Source organism: Octopus bimaculoides, chromosome Z, assembly GCF_046866305.1.
Source record: "Octopus bimaculoides isolate indiv1 chromosome Z, ASM4686630v1, whole genome shotgun sequence".
NCBI classification, from domain to species: Eukaryota; Metazoa; Mollusca; class Cephalopoda; order Octopoda; family Octopodidae; genus Octopus; species Octopus bimaculoides.
In genome coordinates, this window is record NC_142944.1 from 54006895 (window position 1) to 54030234 (window position 23340).

The 23340-nt window shown below is 37.8% G+C and overlaps 1 protein-coding gene and 1 long non-coding RNA gene across 2 annotated transcripts in view; one reads left to right on the forward strand and one right to left on the reverse strand.

The window, feature by feature from the left end:
- Positions 1-3819, reverse strand: part of LOC128249596 (uncharacterized) — an 18670-nt gene extending 14851 nt beyond the window's left edge. Inside the window, exon 1 of the mRNA XM_052973560.2 lies at positions 3586-3819. Within this exon, the coding sequence (XP_052829520.1) occupies positions 3586-3705 (120 nt within the window). The 5' untranslated portion in view covers positions 3706-3819. The remainder of the gene's footprint in view (positions 1-3585) is intronic.
- A 9374-nt stretch (positions 3820-13193) lies between these two features.
- On the forward strand, positions 13194-17597 carry LOC149132246 (uncharacterized). The gene is made up of 2 exons (XR_016244782.1): positions 13194-14730; positions 17070-17597. It is a non-coding gene; the product is annotated as an uncharacterized LOC149132246 (long non-coding RNA).
- Positions 17598-23340: the final 5743 nt, after the last annotated feature.

The window sequence follows — 23340 nt, forward strand, 5'->3', positions numbered from 1 at the left end:
CTTTACAACTGTAAGCCAGACTTGTTTGGAGACGTCTTGGCGGCCGTGTACTGCAACTGGCAGCAAAACGGGAGCATTCCCGGTTTTGTGAGTCGAGGAGCCGTAACGCTGCTGAAGAAAGATCCAAACAAGGGGGACGTCATAGATAACTTTAGGCCCATCACTCTGCTCAATGCAGACTTGAAAATTTTGGCCAAGGTGTTAGCCAAGCGGTTGGCGCTTGTCATCGAGAAACTGATCGGCAAGGCGCAAACGTGCGCGGTGCCGGGCAGGAGCATCCATGACAACCTCCATCTGATGCGCTACATCATAGAGAGGGTAGTTAAGGAACCTGGCATGGGTGGGGCCCTGATCAATTTAGATCAATCGAAAGCTTTCGATAGGGTAGACCATCAATACTTGGAGGCTGTCCTCATAGCAGCCGGCTTCGGTCCCATTTTCCGCGGCTGGATTGCTGCCTTGTACAGAGGCATCCGTTCGGTAGTTCGCGTCAATGGGCATCTATCAAGACCCTTCGACATTGCACGTTCGGTCCGTCAGGGATGCCCCCTCTCGTCGCTTCTGTACGTGTTGACTCTCGAGCCACTACTGCGGAAGCTGGCGACGCTGAGGGGCATCCCGCGAGAGTTGGGATGCGGGACGAGCGTGTCGTCATACGCGGACGACGTCACCGTCATAGTGTCTAGCCAAAAGCACATCGAGCTTGTCGGCGAGACACTGAGAGAATACGAAGCGGTAACGGGAGCGAAAATCAACCGGGATAAGTCAGTGGGCTTGCGGCTCGGCACCTGGAGAAGCAACCCCATGCCGTCAAGTAGCGCCTCCGTCGTGGGACGTTGGACTGACGGTCCGGTTGAGATGCTCGGGGTCTGGTTTGGTCCAGACCTCCAAACGGAGAAGAACTGGGACGAGATAACGAGAAGGGTGGCCACTCTAGCCCGGCAATGGGCCGAGAGGAAGCTTTCCCTGAAAGGTCGGGCGGAGGTGGCGAACACGTACATCGCGTCCGTCATCTACTACCGCCTGACCGTCGTTCCTTGTCCCGACCCTACCATCACCAAACTGGAGCGCATCCTCTTCCGCTTCTTGTGGAAAGGAAGCGTTCCGATGGTTAGGCGATCCGTTTGCTGCCAACACCCGTTAAAAGGAGGACTGGGCATGCCGTGGTTGATGATGCGCAGACACGCGCTGAGACTGCGACATCTCCGGCTCTACGTAGACAGCGGTGAACAGGTGTGGTCGCCGTTTGTGCGGCGCGCTTTCCCGCAGCTCGTCTCCATGACCGAACTGCAGTCATGGATCAAGAAGAGGCCGAGGAAGGGCGAATGGCACCGCGAGTGTCGCGCTGCTCTTCGGCAACTCCAACAACCCGGGTCAACCTTGAGCGACTGCATCACAACTAACGCATTCTATAGTGGATTAGTGGAGGGAAGGTACGACGACGATCTCGGGGCGAACCTGGGCGTCGACGAGGAATACCTGACCCGCCTGTTTAAGACGACCTTCGGGCCGGGACCTATGGACAACTTCCAGAGATCCCTGGCCTGGCAGTGCTATCGAGAAGCACTACCCGTTCGGGATAAGCTCTACAGGCATGGCTCGAGAAACACGGGGCCGACCTGTCCGAGATGCCGGCAGAGCGACGAAACCATTCTGCACGCACTCGTACAGTGTCCCACCATTTCCGAGCTGTGGGCTTACGTCGAACAACTGCTATCGCGTGTGGGACGAGTCGGTCTATCAGCCGAGTCTATCGTGAATATTGTCGCGCCTCCTTCCTTTAAACGGGAAGGAAGAGCTATTTTCATCGTACTTGTGGCTATGGCGAAAGAATGTGTATGGTGGACGCGTCTGAAAGGTCTAGAGACAAAGACTTTCCTCTCTGGGCAATCTCTCATCAACTTCTTCAAGTATCACCTGAAGAGGAAGTTGAGAGTAGAAAGGGAAGTCTTGTCTAGTGAATGCTTCAAAAAAAGATGGGTGAATGTAGCAAGGATGGCACGTGTGAACGACGGAGCCATCTTGAGCATAACCCTATGAACAAGAAAAAAAAATAAAACAAAAAGGCAAAAGAGAGTCACTTACTGTTATAGTTTCTTCAATGAGAATATTGACCAAGGTTACCGTGGTCTTTTCCGTAGGCTTTTCCTTCCACGGCTAAACCTAAACTGTCCTCCCCTCTTTTTACACGAGAACATTACTGTGTGATACACGATCCCTATTGATCGGCCTTTCCTTTTCTTTTTTTTTCGATCCCTTTTGATCGAACTGCCCCTTTTTCCCTTCCTACGATCCCTTTTGATCGACACCACCAAATTTTTTTTTTTTTTTTTTTTTTTTTCCTTCCTTCCCCCTCCCAAAAAGAAAAGCTCTACATTGTATTTGTCCCATCTTCGTTGAGCCCTGTGTGGCTAATAAAAGAAATGTATCTATCTATCTATCTATCTATCTATCTAACTCTCTGTCTGTCAGTCTCTCTGTCCGACCGTCTGTCTGTCTGTCTGTCTGTCTGTCTGTCTGTCTGTCTGTCTGACTACCTAGTTATATTATGGACTCTCGCCTCGTTAAACAGCTGACGAGGATACCACGATTTCTTGCTATGCAACTACACTGAGTATTTGTTCATATCAATGAAGTGTTTGTGCTTTCATAAACTCACTTCCTCCATCCTATCGACGTGGCCTGTACACGTGCACAAGTGTGCCAAACTGTCAGATGACGAAATGATCGCAGAGCAGCTTGAAAAGAAGTGTCTAATTCCTGAGCACAACGCATGGCCAGGGCTAGGAATGGAAACCGCGATCTACTAATTGTAAGTGCAACATCCTAACCAGTAGGCCAAGGGCCTTCATACACACACACACACATACACACACACACACACACACACACACACGCACGCACGCACACGCACACATTGTCCGATGCCGGGTAGGCAAGCCGATACTTCGAAATCACTGTCAACGATATTCTTGTAAAAGAATAATAAATTTGTACTCTATAAAAAGGACTGAGTAATCTTTCAGTTTAATACAAAATTGATTTTATTAAAACTAGACAAAAAAAACAACATTAATATATATATATATATATATATATATATATATATATATATATATATATATATATATATATATATACGATGGGATTCTTTCAGTTTCCGTCTACCAAATCCACTCACAAGGGTTTGGTCGGCCCGAAGCTATAGTAGAAGACACTTGTATGTGTGGTTTTTCAATGTTTACAGATAATACGGAAAACAAATAATAAATAGTTGTCAGGGTAACAAAAATTTACACAAGTACCATGGATATAACAGCCTACTTATAAACTTGTGGGCTGAAACTTATAAAAGAAATAAAATATATGTGTGTGTGTATGTGTGTGTGTGTGTGTGTGTGTGTGTGTCTGTGTATGTGTGTGTATTTATGTGTGTGTCTGTGTATGTGTGTGTGTTTATAGATAGATAGATAGATAGATAGATAGATAGATAGATAGATAGATGCATGGATATACGCACGGGCGAGTACACAAACACACACACACATACACACACACAAGTAAAATAGATAAATAAATACTAACCATGTCTGTAACAACATTTCTTTCCGAAATAATTGGTAAACTGATCAGCGATTTCTTTCTTGGTGTAGAGGCGAAAGTTTTTCTACTTTCATTCCAAGTGTTTACTGTAGTGACGGTCATCTGTCTGTCTTACACACTGAATCTAATCTCTATGCATTACATATAAATATAAATATATATATATATATACATGTGTGTATGTGTGTGTGTAACGTATGAGCTACGTGACATGGCTTTCATATTACGTCAAAGGACGTTTTCACGCCTAGCTTTTTTCATTCATGTCAGAGCATATTTGTTCACATTAGTTTTGTGAGTCGACCGGATGATACTAACACACGTAATTGAGAAAGCGTATATATATTTATAAACATTTTGAGTAAAACTTCTCTGTTTGGGGGAATGGTGTACAGTTTTGAGACCTATTTATACATAAAGGTTGGGGAATGGAAAACGGATTGCTATCTATCCAAACATGCGTACGTATTTCCGAGTTTTTGTCTGTCACGTTGTTTGCTTGTCTGTCTGCCTGTCTGCCTGTCTGTTAAATTGCTTCCTTTGCCTCTCGCTTTCCGTATATTTCTTAATTTTTTGTCTAATTCAGTGATTCTTAACCGAGGTCCATATGACCTTTGCTGGGGCGGGGTGTGGTTGGGGAGGAGTTTATTGTAACATGTTAAAATTTAAGTGCAATAATTTGGTTTTTTGTACAATGCACAAAATATTATTTTAACATTTATTTTTCTTTTTATGGAATTCTTAGCTTTATTTAATTATAAAAGTATAATAGGATTTTTTAAAACATGGAATGGTTATGAAGGTTCATCCAAGTAAAAAAAAAAAAAAGAATCAAAAGGTTCCATAGGAGAAAAATGGTTGAGAAACACTGGTCTAACTCTTTTCAGCCCCCCTCTCTTTCTCTCTCTCTCTCTCCCTCACTCCCCCCTCTCTATATATATATATATACATGTATGAGTAAATATTATTATTATTATCATCATTATCATTATTGTTATTGTTATTATTATTATTGTTGTTGTTGTTATCATTATTATTATTATTATTATTATTATTATTATTATTATTATTGCTGTTGTTGTTGTTGTTGTTGTTATTATTATTATTATTATTGTTATTATTATTATTATTATCATTATTATTATTATTATTATTATTATTATTATTTTATGTTTGACTTTTGTTTTGCATTTGTACAAGTTGGATCCAAGTCTCACCCAGAGACCTCAAGAGACAACAAGTTAGAAGTTCATGTAGGTGTTATGCCTAGGGTACCATATATTTGGATTTGTACAGTTTTGTTCAAGTGAATGTTTAAGAAACCATAAGAAAATTATGTTTGCTTTAAAATTTGAGATCACATAGACAGTATTTTACGTAGGATATGGGCAGTTCCCATGAGCACTATCTTTTGGACTTCAGCCATTTTGGGGTTTCCTGGTATCTGAGCTAGGTAGTAATCGGCCCGTTTCGCTGTCATTCCCAGGGCACCTATGACAATAGGTATTGTTTTCGTCTTCAGATTCCACATTTTGCTAATTTCTATTTCAAGATCTTTATATTTGCTCAGTTTTTGGTAGGTCTTGACAGATACGTTTATATCAATTGGGACAGTCATATCAATGAGGAGGCATGATTTTTGTCTGAAGTCTTTCAGTATGATGTCTGGCCTATTTGCGTCTATCTTTCTGTCAGTTTGAATGGTGAAGTTCCAGAGGAGTGCAATGTGATCATTTTCAAGTACTGGGGGTGGTTTGTGTTCCCACCAGTTTTTATCATGGGGCAAGTCCAGGTTTTTGCATATTACCCAGTGAATATATTGTGCAGCTCTATCATGCCTGTTGAGATACTCTGTAGGCGCAAGCAGACTGCACATGGAGACAACATGATCGATGGTCTCATTTTGTTGTTGGCATATACGACATAATGGGGAGCTGCCGTTCTTTAATATGTTGGCCTGGTAGTTCTTTGTAGGTAGGCATTGATCTTGGGCTGCTATGATAAACCCCTCTGTTTCTGATTTCAATCCAGAGGCCATTAACCATTGGTGGGTAAGGGCTTTGTCAATATCTGCATTATTCGCTCTCTTTGGGTATTTGCCATTGAGAGGTTTTCCATGCCATTTTTCAGTCATAATAGCTAAGGCAGCAATTTTAGCACGGGTTTTCAAGCGCTTAGCTTTTTCTGTAGGTGTTTCTAGTTCGTCTAATTCTTGAATTTGTTGCAATTGGAATTCACTTAGATATTCCTTTGCCTGTTTTGTTACTGAGTAAGATGCTTTCTTGCTTTCATATTTTAAGACAAGTTTTAGCATCCAGTCCTCAGAGTTTTTCATATAGGTGTCTAGGCCAATTGTGGCTACCTTCATTGATAATGCCAGCTGTAGTAGTCCTCGACCTCCCTCTTTTCTTGGCAGATAAAGACGTTCTATATCTGCCTTAGGGTGGTGCATTCTATGCATTGTCAACAGTTTTCGTATTTTTCTGTCAACATTACATATTTCAGTAATTGACCAGTTAACGATGTTGAAACTGTAAGTCACGACTGGTATGGCTAGAGCATTGATCGCTTCGATCCTGTTTCTCGCGTTCAGCTCTGTCTTCAGTATTGCTCTCACCCTGCGATAACATTCTCTTCTGATCCTTTCCCTCATCACTGAGTGCTTGATATTGTCCCCTTCAATTACCCCTAGGTATTTGTAGCTCTCCGCTGGTTCTAACTCTTTTATGACATTTTGCTGGTCAAGGTTCACATTAGATGTATTTGTCATTTTTCCTTTGATAAAGATAGCTTTTGCACATTTATCAAGGCCAAATTGCATCCTGATGTCATCACTGAATTGTTTAACAATCGCTAGTAGGCCTTTGAGTTGTTGGTCATTTTTTGCAAAGAGCTTTAAATCATCCATGTAAATGAGATGATTTATATTTTTATCAAATATTTTATAACCATACTGTGCATCATTGAGCAATTTTGAGAGCGGTATTAGGGCTAGACAGAAGAGGAGTGGTGATAGTGAGTCTCCCTGGAAAATGCCACATGAAATTCTTACATCTCCAGCATTTAGAGATTCATTGTCATTGTTCAACATCAGTGTGGTTCTCCATGATCTCATACTTACAGATAAAAAGTTTCGCAGAGTAGGAGCTATTTTATACATTTCCAGACATTTCCTAATCCAGCTATGTGGTAGGCTATCAAAGGCCTTTTTATAGTCTATCCAGGCTATTGACAAGTTTTTGTGTCGCTTGTGACAATCTTCTAAGATCATCTTATTGATGAGTAGCTGATCTTTACAACCATAAGATCCACGTTTACATCCCTTTTGCTCATTAGGGAATATGCTACTTTCTATTAAAAAACTATAGGTGTACTCGGTTAGGACAGATGTTAGCGTCTTATACATTGTTGTTAAGCAGGTTATGGGGCGATAATTTTTTGGTTCGTTTGTTTCCTCATTTTTTGGAAGCAGGAATGTTAAACCATTAACTAGCCAAGAGGGCATCAAACTAGGATTTTGCAAAACATCGTTGTAAAGTTTTGTTAGCAGTTCATGGCTTTCTGGGACGGCATTCAACCAGAAGTTAGGAATTTTATCCTTTCCTGGAGACTTCCATTTGCTTGACCTCCTGAGAGTAGATCTTATATCTTCTACCCTGACCCCCTCCCACTTTTGCTCCTCTAAGGAGTCTAGGTCTGTAGCTATTCTATCAATCCAAGGGGCCTTTTCATTGTGTGTTTTATCTTCTGCCCAGATTTTATTCCAAAATTCTTGCACTTCTTCTTTTGATGGGACAGACTTTATTGTTACTGGTGTTTTCCCTATCTTCCTGTAGAAATTTTTGGGGTTATTTTTGAACATGTTATTATCTCGGAAGAATTTAACACGCTTTTCATACCTTGCTATGCGGGCAGCTTTAGCACATACCTTTTGCTTGATGGTTTCTATGGTGGCATCAATGTGATGGTTTCTATGGTGGCATCAATGTGATGGTTTCTATGGTGGCATCAATGCGATGGTTTCTATGGTGGCATCAATGTTATTATTATTATTATTATTATTATTATTATTATTATTATTATTATTATTATTATTATTATTATTATTATTATTATTATTATTATTATTATTATTATTATTATTATTATTAAGGCGGTGAGCTGGCAGAATCGTTAGCACACTGGACGAAATGCTTAGCGGTATTTCGCCCGCCGCTACATTTCTGAGTTCAAATTCCACCGAGGTTGATTTTTGTCTTTCATCCTGTTGGGGGTCAATAATTAAGACCCAGTGAAATTCTAGGGTCAATGTAATCGACTAAACCCCCACCCCACAAAAAAACAAAACAAAAAAACGTCAGGCTTTGTGTTTATAATAGAAAGGATAGTAAATATATAAATAATTAATAATAATAACAATGATATTAGTGACAACAAGCAATAAAAAAAAAATTTAATATTATTGATACCATAATATATACGAGCACTCAATATAAATTCACCATATCATATTCCTATTGAATATTTCTAATTAATGAATTTATATATATATATATATATATATATATATATATATATATATATATATATATATATATATATATATATATATATATATATATATATATATATATATATAAGGTTATGAAGGGTATTGGATTCAACCAAACCCAAAGACACAGGTAATACCAAGTAAGTTCTGTATACCGGCTAGTTTTGCCCCTTTCGTTGTATAAACATGAGTGGGGATTATAACATAGGTCGTGTATTAGCTTTAGTATGTATAAAGAGAGAATAGGATAAAGAGAACAATGGAAAAGTCTGCAGTATATTTTATGGAAAAAGTCTTACAGCTGTTTCAGGGAAAATCCAATGTATCCCTTCATCAGACGGTAATAGTAGAATAATGGATTATTGGTCTCTTTATCCTTTTTCTCTCTATATACATACATACATACATACATACATACATATATACATACATACATATATATATATATATATATATATATATATATATATATATATATACATATATATATATACATATACATATATGTATATATATATATGTATATATATATATATATATATATATATATATATATATATATATATATATATATATATATATTTATATATATATATATACATATATATATATATATATATATAATTATATATATATATATATATATATATATATATATATATATATATATATATATATATATATATATATATATATATATATATATATATATATCAGTGCGTGTGTGTATCTTTTATTCTTTGTTTCAGTCATTAGACTGCGACCATGCTGGTGCACCGCGTCGGAAAAAAGATACTTTATTCAATCGAATCAACTCAAGTACTTATCTGTTTTTTTAAAGCTGTGGCGTTGCCAGGTTTTAAAGTTAGGAAGAGCGAGCACTTAAAAAAATGTTGCCGTTACACATACCGAACAATTTGTAACTCACTTCTCATATATGGCGCGAAATATTTCGTTATTATAATGTGTGTAATTGTATTCTGCATTCATTAATTTCATGTTTCAATAACAATGTCATTATGAATGAAAACTTACAACTTCTGATAAAGGTGTGACGGAGAAGAAAAGATGAAATTCTACAGGATCGTCCAGTGTTAAGAGGTTATGACGTCAGGGTTTCTTTTAGTTCTTCAGATGCCAACGGACACAAATACATCGCAAGAAATTCAGCAGACAATTCATCAGAATCAAGGCCATCCAATTAACAAAGAAAAAAAAGAGAAGAAAAAGAAAAGAATGAAACAAGAAATTCGACTTATATTGTACAAGGAAATTAAAAGGTTAAAAAAATGTTAAAAAGGCGCCAATTTTGAAAAATTTGCTCGAAGAAAGGGGTCACTATATTTGATCCCCAATTAACTACGCCACTGAAGCGTGGTACTTAATCTTTCCATCCCTTTTGTTGAACTGTTAAGTTACGGGGACGTAAACACATTAACACCAGGAGGCAAACACTGACACACACACACACATGGCTTCGATCAGGCCGGGATTATAGTAAAAGACACTTGGCCCGGGAACTAAACCTGGAACCATGTGACTAGGAAGCAAGCTTCTTAACCCGCAGCCAGGCTTGCGCCTCAACGTATGTTAGTAAACATATATGTGATTGTGTATGTGTATATGTGTATGTGTGTGTATATATGTACGTTTGTATGTATATTATATATGTATGTCTGATGTCTGCATACATGCATGTATTATCATCATCTTCATCATCATCGTCGGTGTCATCATCATCATCATCGTCGGTGTCATCATCATCATCATCACCACCATCATCACCATCATCATCATCATTATCATCATCATTTAACGTCTGGTCTTCCAGACACACACGTATACACACATACACACATATCATACGCACACACATATCACACATACACACACATATACGCACACACATATCACACACACACATACACACACATAACACACATCACAAAGAGACAGAGAGATGAGAGAGTAAGAGAGAGATTATTGATATGGATTGAATGTACCTGAACTTCCAAGAAATATACATATCACGCTGGCTCACTGAACCTCAGTGGAGGTGCGTGGCTGAGCGGTTAATGCGTTGGGTTCATAATCCTAAGATAGCCGTTTCGATCCCTGGTCCGGGCGATGTATTATGTTCTTAAGCAAAACACTTTATTTTACGTTACTCCAGCTAGCAAAAAATGAGTATTCCTACAACAGGTCTGTGTCCAGTCCAGAATCCAGGAAACCGACGCTATGAGTCGATATGATGACTCACTAATTCTTCCGGTGATAACCTTATTGGTACAACTGATTTTGGAACACTCAGCCAGTATCGCTATAACTGTATGAGTAAGTAAATCTGTTGAGGAAACAACTGAAATGTTCTTCATCGAAATCGACGGAGGATCCTTTTGGTGTGTTTATTTATTTATTTATTTATTTATTTACTATTAGTCCATTGACAATTGGATTAGGAATGATTAATGTGAATGAAAATATTAATCAAACAGATATTGGAAGATACACATGAAAGCTGTTACAATAAATTAGAGCATAGTAAAATCTAAGGGCGGTTATGGTGTCTGACGTTATATATAGAGTATCTACAACAATAAAAATGTGATTGGTATGTTCTGAGTTCAAATCCAATCGAGGTCAAGCTAGCCATTCACTTTCACAAATCAGATACCACCCGACAAAATGTCCCATGAACGTTCAACATTTACGTCAAACACGGCTCAATCGGAAATTATCAATCCTTCCCATTAAAATATTGAACCACACAATACCGTAACAGATCGTAATATTAATATCATATTTATAAAAGTTATAGAAAGGAAAACCAGCTGATACTCCTGTAGTAAGTCTCCAATCTCAATGTCTTCGATGTTGCTCAAGGGGCCGATACAGCTTCTCACCAGTCTCATTATTGGCGAAACCAGAATGTAGAAAGCTGCAACAATTACAACTAGGAATTTTCCGCAGAATTCTTACAATTCTGCCAACCTAACATCCTAGACCGGTATTCTCATTCTTTTACCGATTCCGAAAGGATAAACGGCAAAATTTTCCTCAGCAGAATTTGAACTCAAATCGCAAAAAGTAAGAAAAAATACCGCAAGGTAACATTTCAGCCATTCTATCGTTCTGGGTGGTATCTGATTTTATCGATCTCGGAATGATGAAAGTGAATGGCTAGCTCGACCTCGATTGGATTTGAACTCAGAACATACCAATCACATTTTTATTGTTGTAGATACTCTATATATAACGTCAGACACCATAACCGCCCTTAGCTTTTACTATGCTCTAATTTATTGTAACAGCTTTCATGTGTACCTTCTAATATCTGTTTGATTAATATTTTCATTCACATTAATCATTCCTAATCCAATTGTCAATGGACTAATAGTAAATAAATAAACAATTGGCTGAAAAGGCCGATTCTGGAGGCACATAGCCGATTACACCGAGAGCAGTGAAGAGGGCTCCAATGAAGATGAGCTCGTCTAGGATTTTGTTGACATTCCTTGAGCTGTCTCCGCTTTTCTTCGCGAAGTCTAGTCCGCTCATCCTCAAAATGCTGCGTGCCAATTTTGACCATACTCCTCCAGGTAGAACGGTCTGTGGCCAGTGTTTCAAGTTCACCAGAGATGTTGCAGAGCTTCAGGGATTTCTTGAGATGATCTTTATATCGCTTCTTCGGACCTCAGTGCGGTCGGTTACCCTCTGCTAACTCCCCAAAAAGGACAATCTTGGGTATACGGTTTTCCGGCATCCTGATAACATTCCCCACCCAGAGCAGTTGACGTTCGAGGATCATGTATTCGATGCTGATATTTTTCAATTTTGATGCTTGGTTTCGACCGCATGTTTGGGGATGACTCACTGGGAGCGGTTACCCAGTCGAGCAAGTGAGGACGAGCTTTTTCTGAGCCACATTTTCTAGGCCCTTCCCCATGTGTAGCAAGCAGTACTATCCCTGAAAAGGGTTGCCTGAACGCACAAGCAAGACCAGAGTGGACGTTCGTCTACGGGTCCATCCAACAACGACCATCTTACTTATGCCGCCTACATGCAGGACTCCAACTAGAGGCTTCCAATTACATCCTAGTCTGCCCTCGTCGCCAGATGATCCCATCACCGCAGGACTTGCAGAGAAGATGAAAGAAAATGAAGGATGAAAGGCGAAGCTTGTGCTGTAAAAAGTTTAAGAAGCACAGTTCTCAGCTGCACGCACTTGACAGAAGACGAGGGCGGTTCAATGGCAAGAGGAGTCTCGAGACGATTGACCCTTATCTTTTGCTGCAACGAGCTGCCGGAGTCGGTGGATAAGATCCTATGCTCCGCCTTGGGACCGGCTCAAGGCGGTCCTGTTCGCAGGCTTCCTGCGGCAAGCTGCCGGAACTCCAGTTTGTCGTAGTCCGCCTTTATAGGCAGCTTGCATGGCATCGCCCTCATTCGCCTTCACTAGGAACAGATCCGCCGTTGGGGACTTGCAATACCAGAGCCCCGTTAGCCATGTTTTCAGGATTCGAGCTCTAAGTATATATATATATATATATATATATATATATATATATATATATATATATATATATATATATATATATAAAAGTAAATATATATGGTGGTTATGCCAAGAAAAATGAATAGTAATGTTTGATCATGAAATAGTGACCGTAACCTTCTTTTGATGTATCGTGGATTTGATAAAGAGCTCTGGTACTTTACATCACCCCAGTGAGTATATGTTACGCTTTTGGTTGGCAAATATGGCCCAATTTCATCATTTATCATCACATGATCAAACAATAGATCGCTTTTATTGCACGAAGTAAAAAAAAAAAAATATATAAGGAAAACAGGGTCGGCAACAACAATTTTATTTTCTTTCAGTTCGTGCCGTATCTTTCTTTTTCTTTACTTTTCAATCACTTACAAATGTCAGATAACTGTTAAAAGAGCAGCATATAATTCTCCTTCTACTTTCCGAGTAGCTTTATGTAGCTCCGCATCAATAATCGCCCTCCTCATCTTCAAAGCTCTCATCTCCACTTGAAATTTTTGAAGTAAGTATTTAGCAGCTTAAGATAAGCAACAATCAACAAGAACGGAAAACTATTAGCGCAGACCGAAAAATGTGCGCGTAAAAAATAGCATATTATATGAACAGAGTTCAAAAGATGTTAATTCCTAAAACAAAGTTTTAAAAAAAATGGTTTCAAATTTTGGATCAGTGCCAACAGTTTTTGAGGGGAGTGGATGTCTATTACATCGTCCCTGGTACTTATTTTATTGATCCTGAAAGGATGAAAGGTAAAATTGGCCTGGGCGAAATTTAAACTCAGAACATAAAGACAGAAGAAATGCCGCTAAGCAGTTTGTCCAACGTCCTAACGATTTTGCCAACATGCTATCTTTCAAAGTTCTAAAGTTTCAAAAGTTTTACAATAAAAACTGCAATTATTTTTACTTTGTACATACATACTGTTGTGATGAGAGTTACGACGCCCTCTTGCGATAGATAGACTCGTCTGAGTAAAGTATAAATAGTAACAATCCGAGGTTCAGAGTTCAAAATCGAGTGAAGTCTGTGTTAGTTCGCAGTGAAGTCGGAAGGTGACGGTTGGTTAGTTCACAAGGAATATTGATCGTTGGTTCGTAAAGAGATTTGTTAGTTCATTACATTATTGTTACTGTTGTCTGATTATCTTCTTTATTGTACGTAACAAATTACGTTACATCTGGCGACGAGGGTTTCGAAGCTCACGTAGATTATTTAACAATTTATTCGAGATACAACTAGTTAAACAAAAGAAGACCTATTAGCTTCCATAGTACAGTTGCAAAAGCAACAACAAGAGCAGCAACAGGAGTTACAGAAGCAACTCTTACAGCAACAATTACAACAACAATTATTGGAGCTATATTCAAAGAAGTTCAAAAATGAGATAAGTTCGTTTTCGCCAGACGACGTTTCGAACTTGATTAATGAATTCAGTTATAACCCAGAGGAGGGTATAACTTTTGCATCATCATACAGAAGGTACGAGGAGATTTTTAAGCAAGATTGCAAATCATGGTCGGACAAACAAAATGTGAGATTGTTATTTCGAAAATTAGCTGCGTTGGAGCATGAACGTTATCGTAATTTCATATTGCCCTAAAAAAATCAAAAAAACAATGAAATTTCTTTTAAAGAAACACTAGAATTACTGTCTACAATATTCGGTGATAAAACATATTTATTTAACACTCGAATGGAGTGTAGGAATATAACGAAAAAAGAGAATGATGATTTTATCGCACACGCAAGAACAATCAATACATGTGAAAGTTTTAAACTCAAAGAACTTACAGCTGAAATGTTCAAGTGTCTTATTTTCATTCAATGCCTTACAGCAAGCGAAGATACAGAAATTCGAGCAAGAATTATTTCTAAATTGGAACAAGCGAACCAAGATTTAACCTTGCAATCCGTGGCAGATGAATGCCAAACGATGGTAAACCTGAAACAAGATGTAGAAAAAATTCAAGAAAAGGATTCCTCAAAAATATAGATATGCCGACCGGAAAGAGAATTTTTAGTTCGTTGCATTGTTTTTACTGTTGTCTGGTTATATTATTGTACGTAACAAATTACGTTACAGCACATACATACATACATACATACAAACATACATACATGCATACATACATACATACATACATACATGTATGTGTGTATGTATATGTACATGCAGACTTTTATGTTGTTTTATGTATGTCTTCTCATGCATATACTCGCATATCTGGACATTCTCATACTTAAAAGATAAACTTCAGGAAAGTTTTACAGATTTTTACAGTTCCAATGATGGGTTAAATCTGTAATCTTCGAATTAGCTTTCTCCTTTCTACCTTTGAGAAGCCTAATTTCTTAAGATAGGTATTTAAACAGTGTGTTACATATCCCTGCATCCCAATAATTACAGGTATAAACCTGAACTTGTAATCTGGATAGAGTAACTGCAGATTTCTCAATAGTTCAGTTTGGGTATTCTCGTTTTCACTGATTTCCACAACTGTTCACAGTTTCTCTTCTCTATCCCAAATCATTATATCATGTCTGTTGTGTTTACAATTTATTGAGGTTATCACTGGGACATTCCACCAGTACTCCTTTTTATGAGTGGTTATGGCTTCCATCATACTGTGGGTTCTTATTTCATCCTCTTCGTGGTTATCTTTCGACGGATCTCGTTGTACAGTGTCCTAGCTACATCATGTCGCATCGGAAGATAAGACTTTCGGACAACTGTTTATGATGTAGGTGATATCTTCGGTGTTAACTCCAGAAAGTCTGCATCGGTTGTCACATTTCACTGCTTTTCCGGCATCTCTGTCTCTTTTGTGCATCAGGTTTTTGGTTGATATTTCCTATGTATGTATGTTATCAATCAGTTTCATTTCTATGTATGTATGTATGTATGTATGTATGTATGTATGTATGTATGTATGTATGTATGTAAGCACACAAGTGCATTTCTCGGATTATTCTTTCCCTCGCCGGAACTTTCCTGCTTTCCTCTTTTTGACGAAATGGCATGCAGGAAACATCACACCTCTTTTTTTCCATCTTAAACGTCCTTTTGAATTTTTTCTTTTGTCTATGTATGTATGTATGTATGTATGTATGTATGTATGTATGTATGTATGTATATATATATATATATATATATATATATATATATATATATATATATATATATACAGGGTCCACGAAAAGTAACTATATATTTTTATTTCAACATGATAAATGTAACATAGGAGAAATAAGCTACTACAATACAGAAAGTAACACAAGGTACATTAAAGTTTGTTGCAACATAAAACGTGATATGTTTTTAAAGCTCCGTGTGCTCTCCGTGGATCTCAATGCACTTTGCTAATCTTTCAGGGACTGAGTGGCATACTTTGGCGCACAGCTCCAACGGCACTTGAGCAATAGCAGCTCAAATTTGTTCCTTAAGTTCAGCAATGTTTCGGGGCTTTGTTGAGTAAACTTTCTCTTTGAGAACGTCCCACAGAGAAAAGTCGGGTGGGGTCAAATCCGGCGAACGAGACAGCCACTCAAGCGGTCCTCGCCTGCCAATCCATCGACAGGGCAGATTGGCGTCCAGCCAGTCTTGCACAAGCATAGCATAATGGGCCGGTGCCCCATCCTGCTGAAAGTACAGACCCTCTGCTCCATCCTGCTGTTGTAATAACGGGAAAAGCAGCTTCTGTAGCATAACCAGATAACTTTGTGCAGAACCATTTCAAAACCACAATTTTTAACTCATTTGTTAATCGGGTGGACATAATCGATATAACAGTATATCTGAAATAGGGGGGAAAAACAAGAAATAAAAATATAAGATTTCAGCTTTCAAATGACATATGAAATAGAAAAACTGAATAAGTATCAACAAAGTAACAAGCAAAAACAAAATATATAGTTACTTATGGAGGACCCTGTGTGTATATATATATATATATATATATATATATATATATATATATATATATATATATATATATATATATACCGGAATAAGCACATAAATGTGAAACAAGGTGGAAAAAAGAGTACTCAAAGACCAGATGTAGCCAAAACGTAACTTAGCATCGACCAATGTGTATCGATACAATAGTAATCAAACTGAAAATCCACAAAGTAGAAACAATACTGTATATATTTTTTTATCATTTTTATAATTTGCATATATTTATTTTATTATAAATGCAAAACAACACCACACACTCACTTCCCGAGTTTTCCATACAGTATGTGCAATTCTTTGTTTACTAATCTACGGTACACTACATATTTTCTTTTAATATATTTTAATTAATGTGTTATACAATGCAGTACTGTACTCTATTTTTATTCATTAATTTGTAGGGACGACCGTGCGAACTCAAAAAGGAGCAATGGTGACGGATGGAAAAACAGAGGACTCCTTTTATTTAAACGTGTCACACGGTCGGACACAAAATAAAATATATCAAATGATGATATACATGATATGTTATATGACGATAACATAGATGACCAGTAATGAAAGACCACAACCGTATAAGATGAATAACAGAGATATTTATTGTAGCGTTAAAGATGTATGTCTGTGTGTGAGTGTGAATGCGACATATAAGAACATTATCAAAGACAGGCCGTCATACAAAGAAAAGTGTGTATGTGAGTGATACATGTATGTGTATGTGAGTTATTACAGCAAATAGAAAGAGTCAATAACACGTGAGCAATTATACCAGTTCTTTAGTACACTCTAGGAAAAGTTCTGTATGTGAAGTTGGGGAGGCTGAGTGTGACAGAGCTGATCACTAGTTGTGGTGTCGTGGCATCGATGCCGGGCCGTGATTCTTGTTATACAGATGTTCGTCGCTGGCTGAGAACTCTTGTCTGTTTATTTATCGTGGTGAAGCTGAGTCACCTAACAGAATCGAAGAGAGAGAGATGTGCCGCGGAGGTTTGGTTTGGTGTACATAGTAAGCCGTGTTGACGCTGGTGGTGATTGAGGCTGCTTGGTAGTAGTCGTAGAAACGTGTTGCTGATATGGCGACGGTGGTGGTCATCGTTGGCTGGACGAAGCTGTTGAAGTGGTCGCTGGCTAATTGTTGCTGCTGTTGTCGTGTGGTACACGGAACAGATCTCAAGGAGAAACTGGACCGAGACAAATTTGGTGGGTATGAGTTGATCTATTTATAGCGTTAAGAGGGCTCCAAATGCCTTCAGAATTTTACTCTATCACGTGACCTTATTAGGGGCCGTGATTGGTCAGTTTACGTTCTGGCGGGAAAGGTTCGAAGAATTTGCCGCTTCAAATAATAATCAGTTACGTGATGACAAGGCTGGTGTTCTCTACTACGCTCGCATTTATTTATATTTAAATGAGAAGATTGTATGTAATGGCGATGGTAGTTTTGTATCTAATGGCGATAGGTAGATTCACTACACTAGCCTCGCACCAGTCGGTTTGTCGAAGGCAAACAGACGAAAAAAAAAATGTAATGAAAAAGACTGATAGAACGGTTGGTCTATTACTGGCATTTAGTCACCATTTTTGGAAAGGTTATGTGAACTTTTCACGTTGGGCTGTACAGATCAGAAGGGCTGTATGAACGAATCAACGTCAGGGGTCACCAATTGTAAGGGAACGACCGGGTCACCAATTGTAAGGAACGACCGTGTGAACTCAAACAAAGGAGAAATGGTGACGAATGGAAAAACAGAGGACTCCTTTTATTTAAACGAGTCATACGGTCGAACACAAAATAATATATATAATATATATCAATATTCAAATAATAATCAGTTACGTGATGACAAGGCTGGTGTTCTCTACTACGCTCGCATTTATTTATATTTAAATGAGAAGATTGTATGTAATGGCGATAGTAGTTTTGTATCTAATGGCGATAGGTAGATTCACTACAAATTTATAAATTTTTAGGCGTGAAAATGCTTATTTTACCACAGGAGTAATTAAAATCTAAAAATATAAATACCTATCGGCCACAGAAACCCGTGATGTACTGAGGAGTCTGTAATATAAATTTAGGTATATTAGCCAGAAAAATCCTCGATGTACTGAGGGCGTGATAGGTGAACCGTGATATGGTGAGGGATTTCTGTAGATAAAAGAGTCGATATGTTCGAAGAAAACCCTCTAAGGTGGTGCTCCAGCATAGCCACAGTGCAATGAATGAAACTTGAAAAATAAATAAATAAAACAAATAAATAAAAGAAGAATGCTACTATAGATTTAGACTTGTGACCTATATTTTTTTCTGACCTCTCAACTTCCCAACATTATGAATGTCCTGATTATTTATTACCTTTTATTATGAAATAATACCTCAACACAGAACTTCAAGATAAACATTTCCATACCCGCAGAACAATATAACAAGCGAATAAATGAAAATTAAGATAACTCAAATAAATAAATAAATAAAATGTATCACTAACCCTTGCTTCTTAGCAACCACTCCATTCTTATCAATCGGATATTCTTATCAACCCGATATACAAGGTAATTATGAAACAAATTACCTTGTATGAAGTGGCAGCAATATACAACGCAGCACAGAGTTTGGGGCTTAACTAAAGATAAAAGAAGACAACGAAGAAGACGCAACAGATGTTGTTGTTACGAATTCAGACACACTCTGCAGTGATATTTATTGTCACAGTAATGTTAACCTTAATTGTACTTATATGAAGCTCCTAGAGAGGAATCCATAGGTGTTATCATAGCCATCTATGTATCACACTTGATGTATATACATCGTTGAAAGGCAAGGTAGCAAGGTATTGTTGTTATCCTTCTAGATGGAATCTGTTACAGACGTGCTGTGTAAGGAAAAGACAATTTTATAGATATATGTATGTATACAGGCTTAGGAGTGGCTGTGTGGTAAGTAGCTTGCTTACTAACCACATGGTTCCAGGTTCAGTCCCACTGCGTGGCGCATTGGGCTAGTGTCTTCTAATATAGCCTCGGGGCAACCAAAGCCTTGTGAGTGGATTTGGTAGACTGAAACTGAAAGAGGCCCTTCACACAAACACACACACACACACACACACACACACACACACACACACACACACACACACACACACACACACACACATATATATATATATATATATTTGTGCGTGCGTGTGTGCGCGTATCTTGTTTGTCCCCCACCACCGCTTGCCAACCGATGTTAGTGTGTTTACGTCTCCACAACTTAGCGATTCGGCAAAAGACCCAGATAGAGTAAGTACTAGGTCTACAAAGAATAAGTCTCGAGGTCGATTTGTTCGACTAAAGGTGGTGCCCCAGCATGGCAGCAGTCAAGTGACAAACAAATGTAAGAATAAAAGAATATATATATATATATATATATATATATATATCTTGGGAGGTTTGGAGATGATGTACAGGAATTATATATTAGAAAAAATAATAAGGTACTCAGATATCTGGATGGTTGTACATTTACAGATTTTTATTGATATGTCACATGTTTTATATTTGAAGAACCTACAAGAATAGGTACAAGCGCTAATATTTATAAAACATGTGACATATTAATAAAAATCTGTAAATGTACAACCATCCAGATATCTGAGTACCTTAATATTTTTTCTAATATATATATATATATATACTGAAAAAAAAGTCGTCAGAATTTTGGAATAACTTCTTTCATTTATTTCATACATATATTAGCGCTTTCGTTCGTCTTTCGAACTTGTCAAATATAATTCTGTGAAAATACAGAGATCTTGCTTATTTATATAAAACAAGTGTTTTTTGGGGTTTTGTTTATAACAGAACATTGTTTTGTTTTTGGGGGGTGAGGCTTTGGAGACAATGGAAGATGTATAAGCAGATAGAGAGATAGATAGATAGATAGACTGATAGTCAGACAGATAGAGAGATGGATGTGGTAAAAGAGAGAGAGAAAGGGCCATTGATAAATTAATTTATCATTGATAAATTAATTTATCAACATAGTTCCAAAGTAAAAACTGAATACAAATAAGCATTTAAAAATTTAAAAAAAAACCACGTACGTTTCGATTTTAGCCTATAGATATACTTTTTTGAATACTTTTGTATTTTATATTTTTTTTGTTTATTTGTATGATATTCTTAGCTCATGCATACACTCCATATATAAGATAAATATTTGCTGTCTTCCCTAGTATATTAACTTAATCCCTTTCATAAGCCTATAACCTTCATTAAAAAAAATTCCTTGAAGAAATTCTATTCCATATTTTACAGAATGATAATTCTCATCATTGGATTTAATCCAGTTCTTGAAATCATGAATATATCTACAGGGTGGAATCGAAACGTACGTATTTTTGTATCGTTTATCTTTTATTTGTTTCCAGTCATTAGACTGCGGCCATGCTGGGGCACCGCCTTGAAGGGTTTTGTTCGAACGCCTTGAAGGGGTTTATTTTAACGCCAGGTACTTATTATATCGGTTTATTTTCCCGAACCGCTAGGTTACGGGGACGTAAACACACCAACACACTTGTTATGAAGCAGTGGTGGAGAACAAACACACACACACACACACACACACACACACACACACACACACACACATACACTCAGCTTCTGTCAACCAAATTCACTCACAAAGCTTTGGTCGGCCTTAGGCAAGAAAACGCTTACTCAAGGTACCACTCAGTGGAATTGAATCCCGAACTATGTGGTCGGGAAACAAGCTTCTTCCTACACCAAGAGAAAAACCTTATCTGAATATCACGCAAATTAACCATTTAAATTTCGCTGTGTTTTATGATTGTAATGTGTCTATAATATTCTCGGCGATTGTAACCTGTTTTTTTTCTCTATACTTTCTGACTCACTGACGCATTTCAAGGATTTATTAAACTGGAAACACTATAAACTTTTAGTATAACGCTAATGTTGTTTTCTATTGAAACGGTGAAATATGAAACATTAAGAAACAAGCTGGAGATTTATCAGAATCGCCAATGATTATTATTACGTCATTATTGAAATATATTGGAGAGTCTTTGAAATATTTCTGTTTCAAAGTCGTGAACAAACATTTTCAAAATGGCTAAAAATGAAATATATTTTGATAGAACCTTTGAAATTTATTATAGATGATGAGAATGACAGGAATAGGAGGGTTAAAGGTGGAATTAAGTGACATATATATTTGCTGTAGATATTAATAGTGTAAATGAATGAAAACAGTTATCGCTAGGATACTGAACTATGTTGAGGACGTGTCTTGTCAGAAGCATGTCAAAAAGATTCTCATGAAAATATTATACATTTTTGCAGTCATTTTCGTAAGTTTGTCATTCAATTTGACAATCGGGTCATTCAAAGTCACGATAAAATTAGCGCTATGAAGTTAGTCATTCAAATTTGTTTTTCGATCATTCAATTTCGCACTTCGGTCAATGAATTTAGTATTTGCCTCATTCAAATTAAAATACTCGTCGAGAGCATTAAATTAGTCGGAATGCTAGGAAGCGTCTTTTCGAGTATTCAAATTCGAGTTCGGAATAAGTTTATTCATCGACAGCTAGCAAGCCATGCTTACTCCAGACTGTTGATGAGTAATGACTCTGAAACTAGTCTCTGGATGCTGGCTTTGCTGGGTGGAGGTGCTTGTCTCCCCTTTGTAAACATAAAGACACAGGAAATGTGTCAAGGCCAACAGGAAACGGTGTTTCCTAGGGCTAAATAGCAGTAGCATTCTTCCCTTTCATGGGACTGTCACATTAAGTTGACAACATACCATCACTTTATTGTGCTGCTACTGTTTTATTTCTAAGTTTATTCAATTTAGCACTAATTCAACGTATGTGTGTTTTTATTCACATTCTGAGAAGTGAATGTTAAAAATCACAAATTTATATGACGTTTTGTTATGCAAATTCTATTACGTTGTCATAGCTACAAGGAAGAATGTGATTCTTCTGTCCACGAAAGTCTTTTGCATTGCAACATTCGTAATCGGTTGGTATCAGTTGCATTTTATATGCCTTTCTCTTACACCAACTTGTAATCATAAAGCCACATGTAAGGTACATGCATATATCGGACGAAGATAGGGCAAGGCTGGTTGACGTCTTCGAGGAGCGTCAAATCAATTACCTGCAAATGGCAGACACATTTTGCATTAAAAGAAGTACTGCCCGATCCATAGTAGCAACCTACCTACGGTTTAGGAGGCGCCACAAGTTGCCCAGAGGAGGTGCCAACCGCGTTAAGATTGATGAGGAAATGCGAGCCAGACTTCAAGGGATTATTGATGCCAACCCACTCGCAATCCTTCAACAGATGGAGAGGTAGCATTGCCCGGAAAGCCACCTGTTCCGTGTCTGCAAACTCATGAGATCTAAATGGGATGCTGATAACTATGAAGTTGGCCGAAGATGTCCCAGATGCAAGAAATACTCCAAGAGCTCTGGAAAAGCGTTATGAGTATGCGCATTGGTTCATGGAAGAAGGAATCTTCGGCCATGGTGTATTCATTGAGGAATGTGAGTACAACATTTGAACCGGGTGGTCTTTTGGACGAGCACCTCGAGACGTTCCTGTTTGCCGAGCTGTCAACTGTCAGCGTAGGAAAAACGGCAACGTCACATTCGCGGT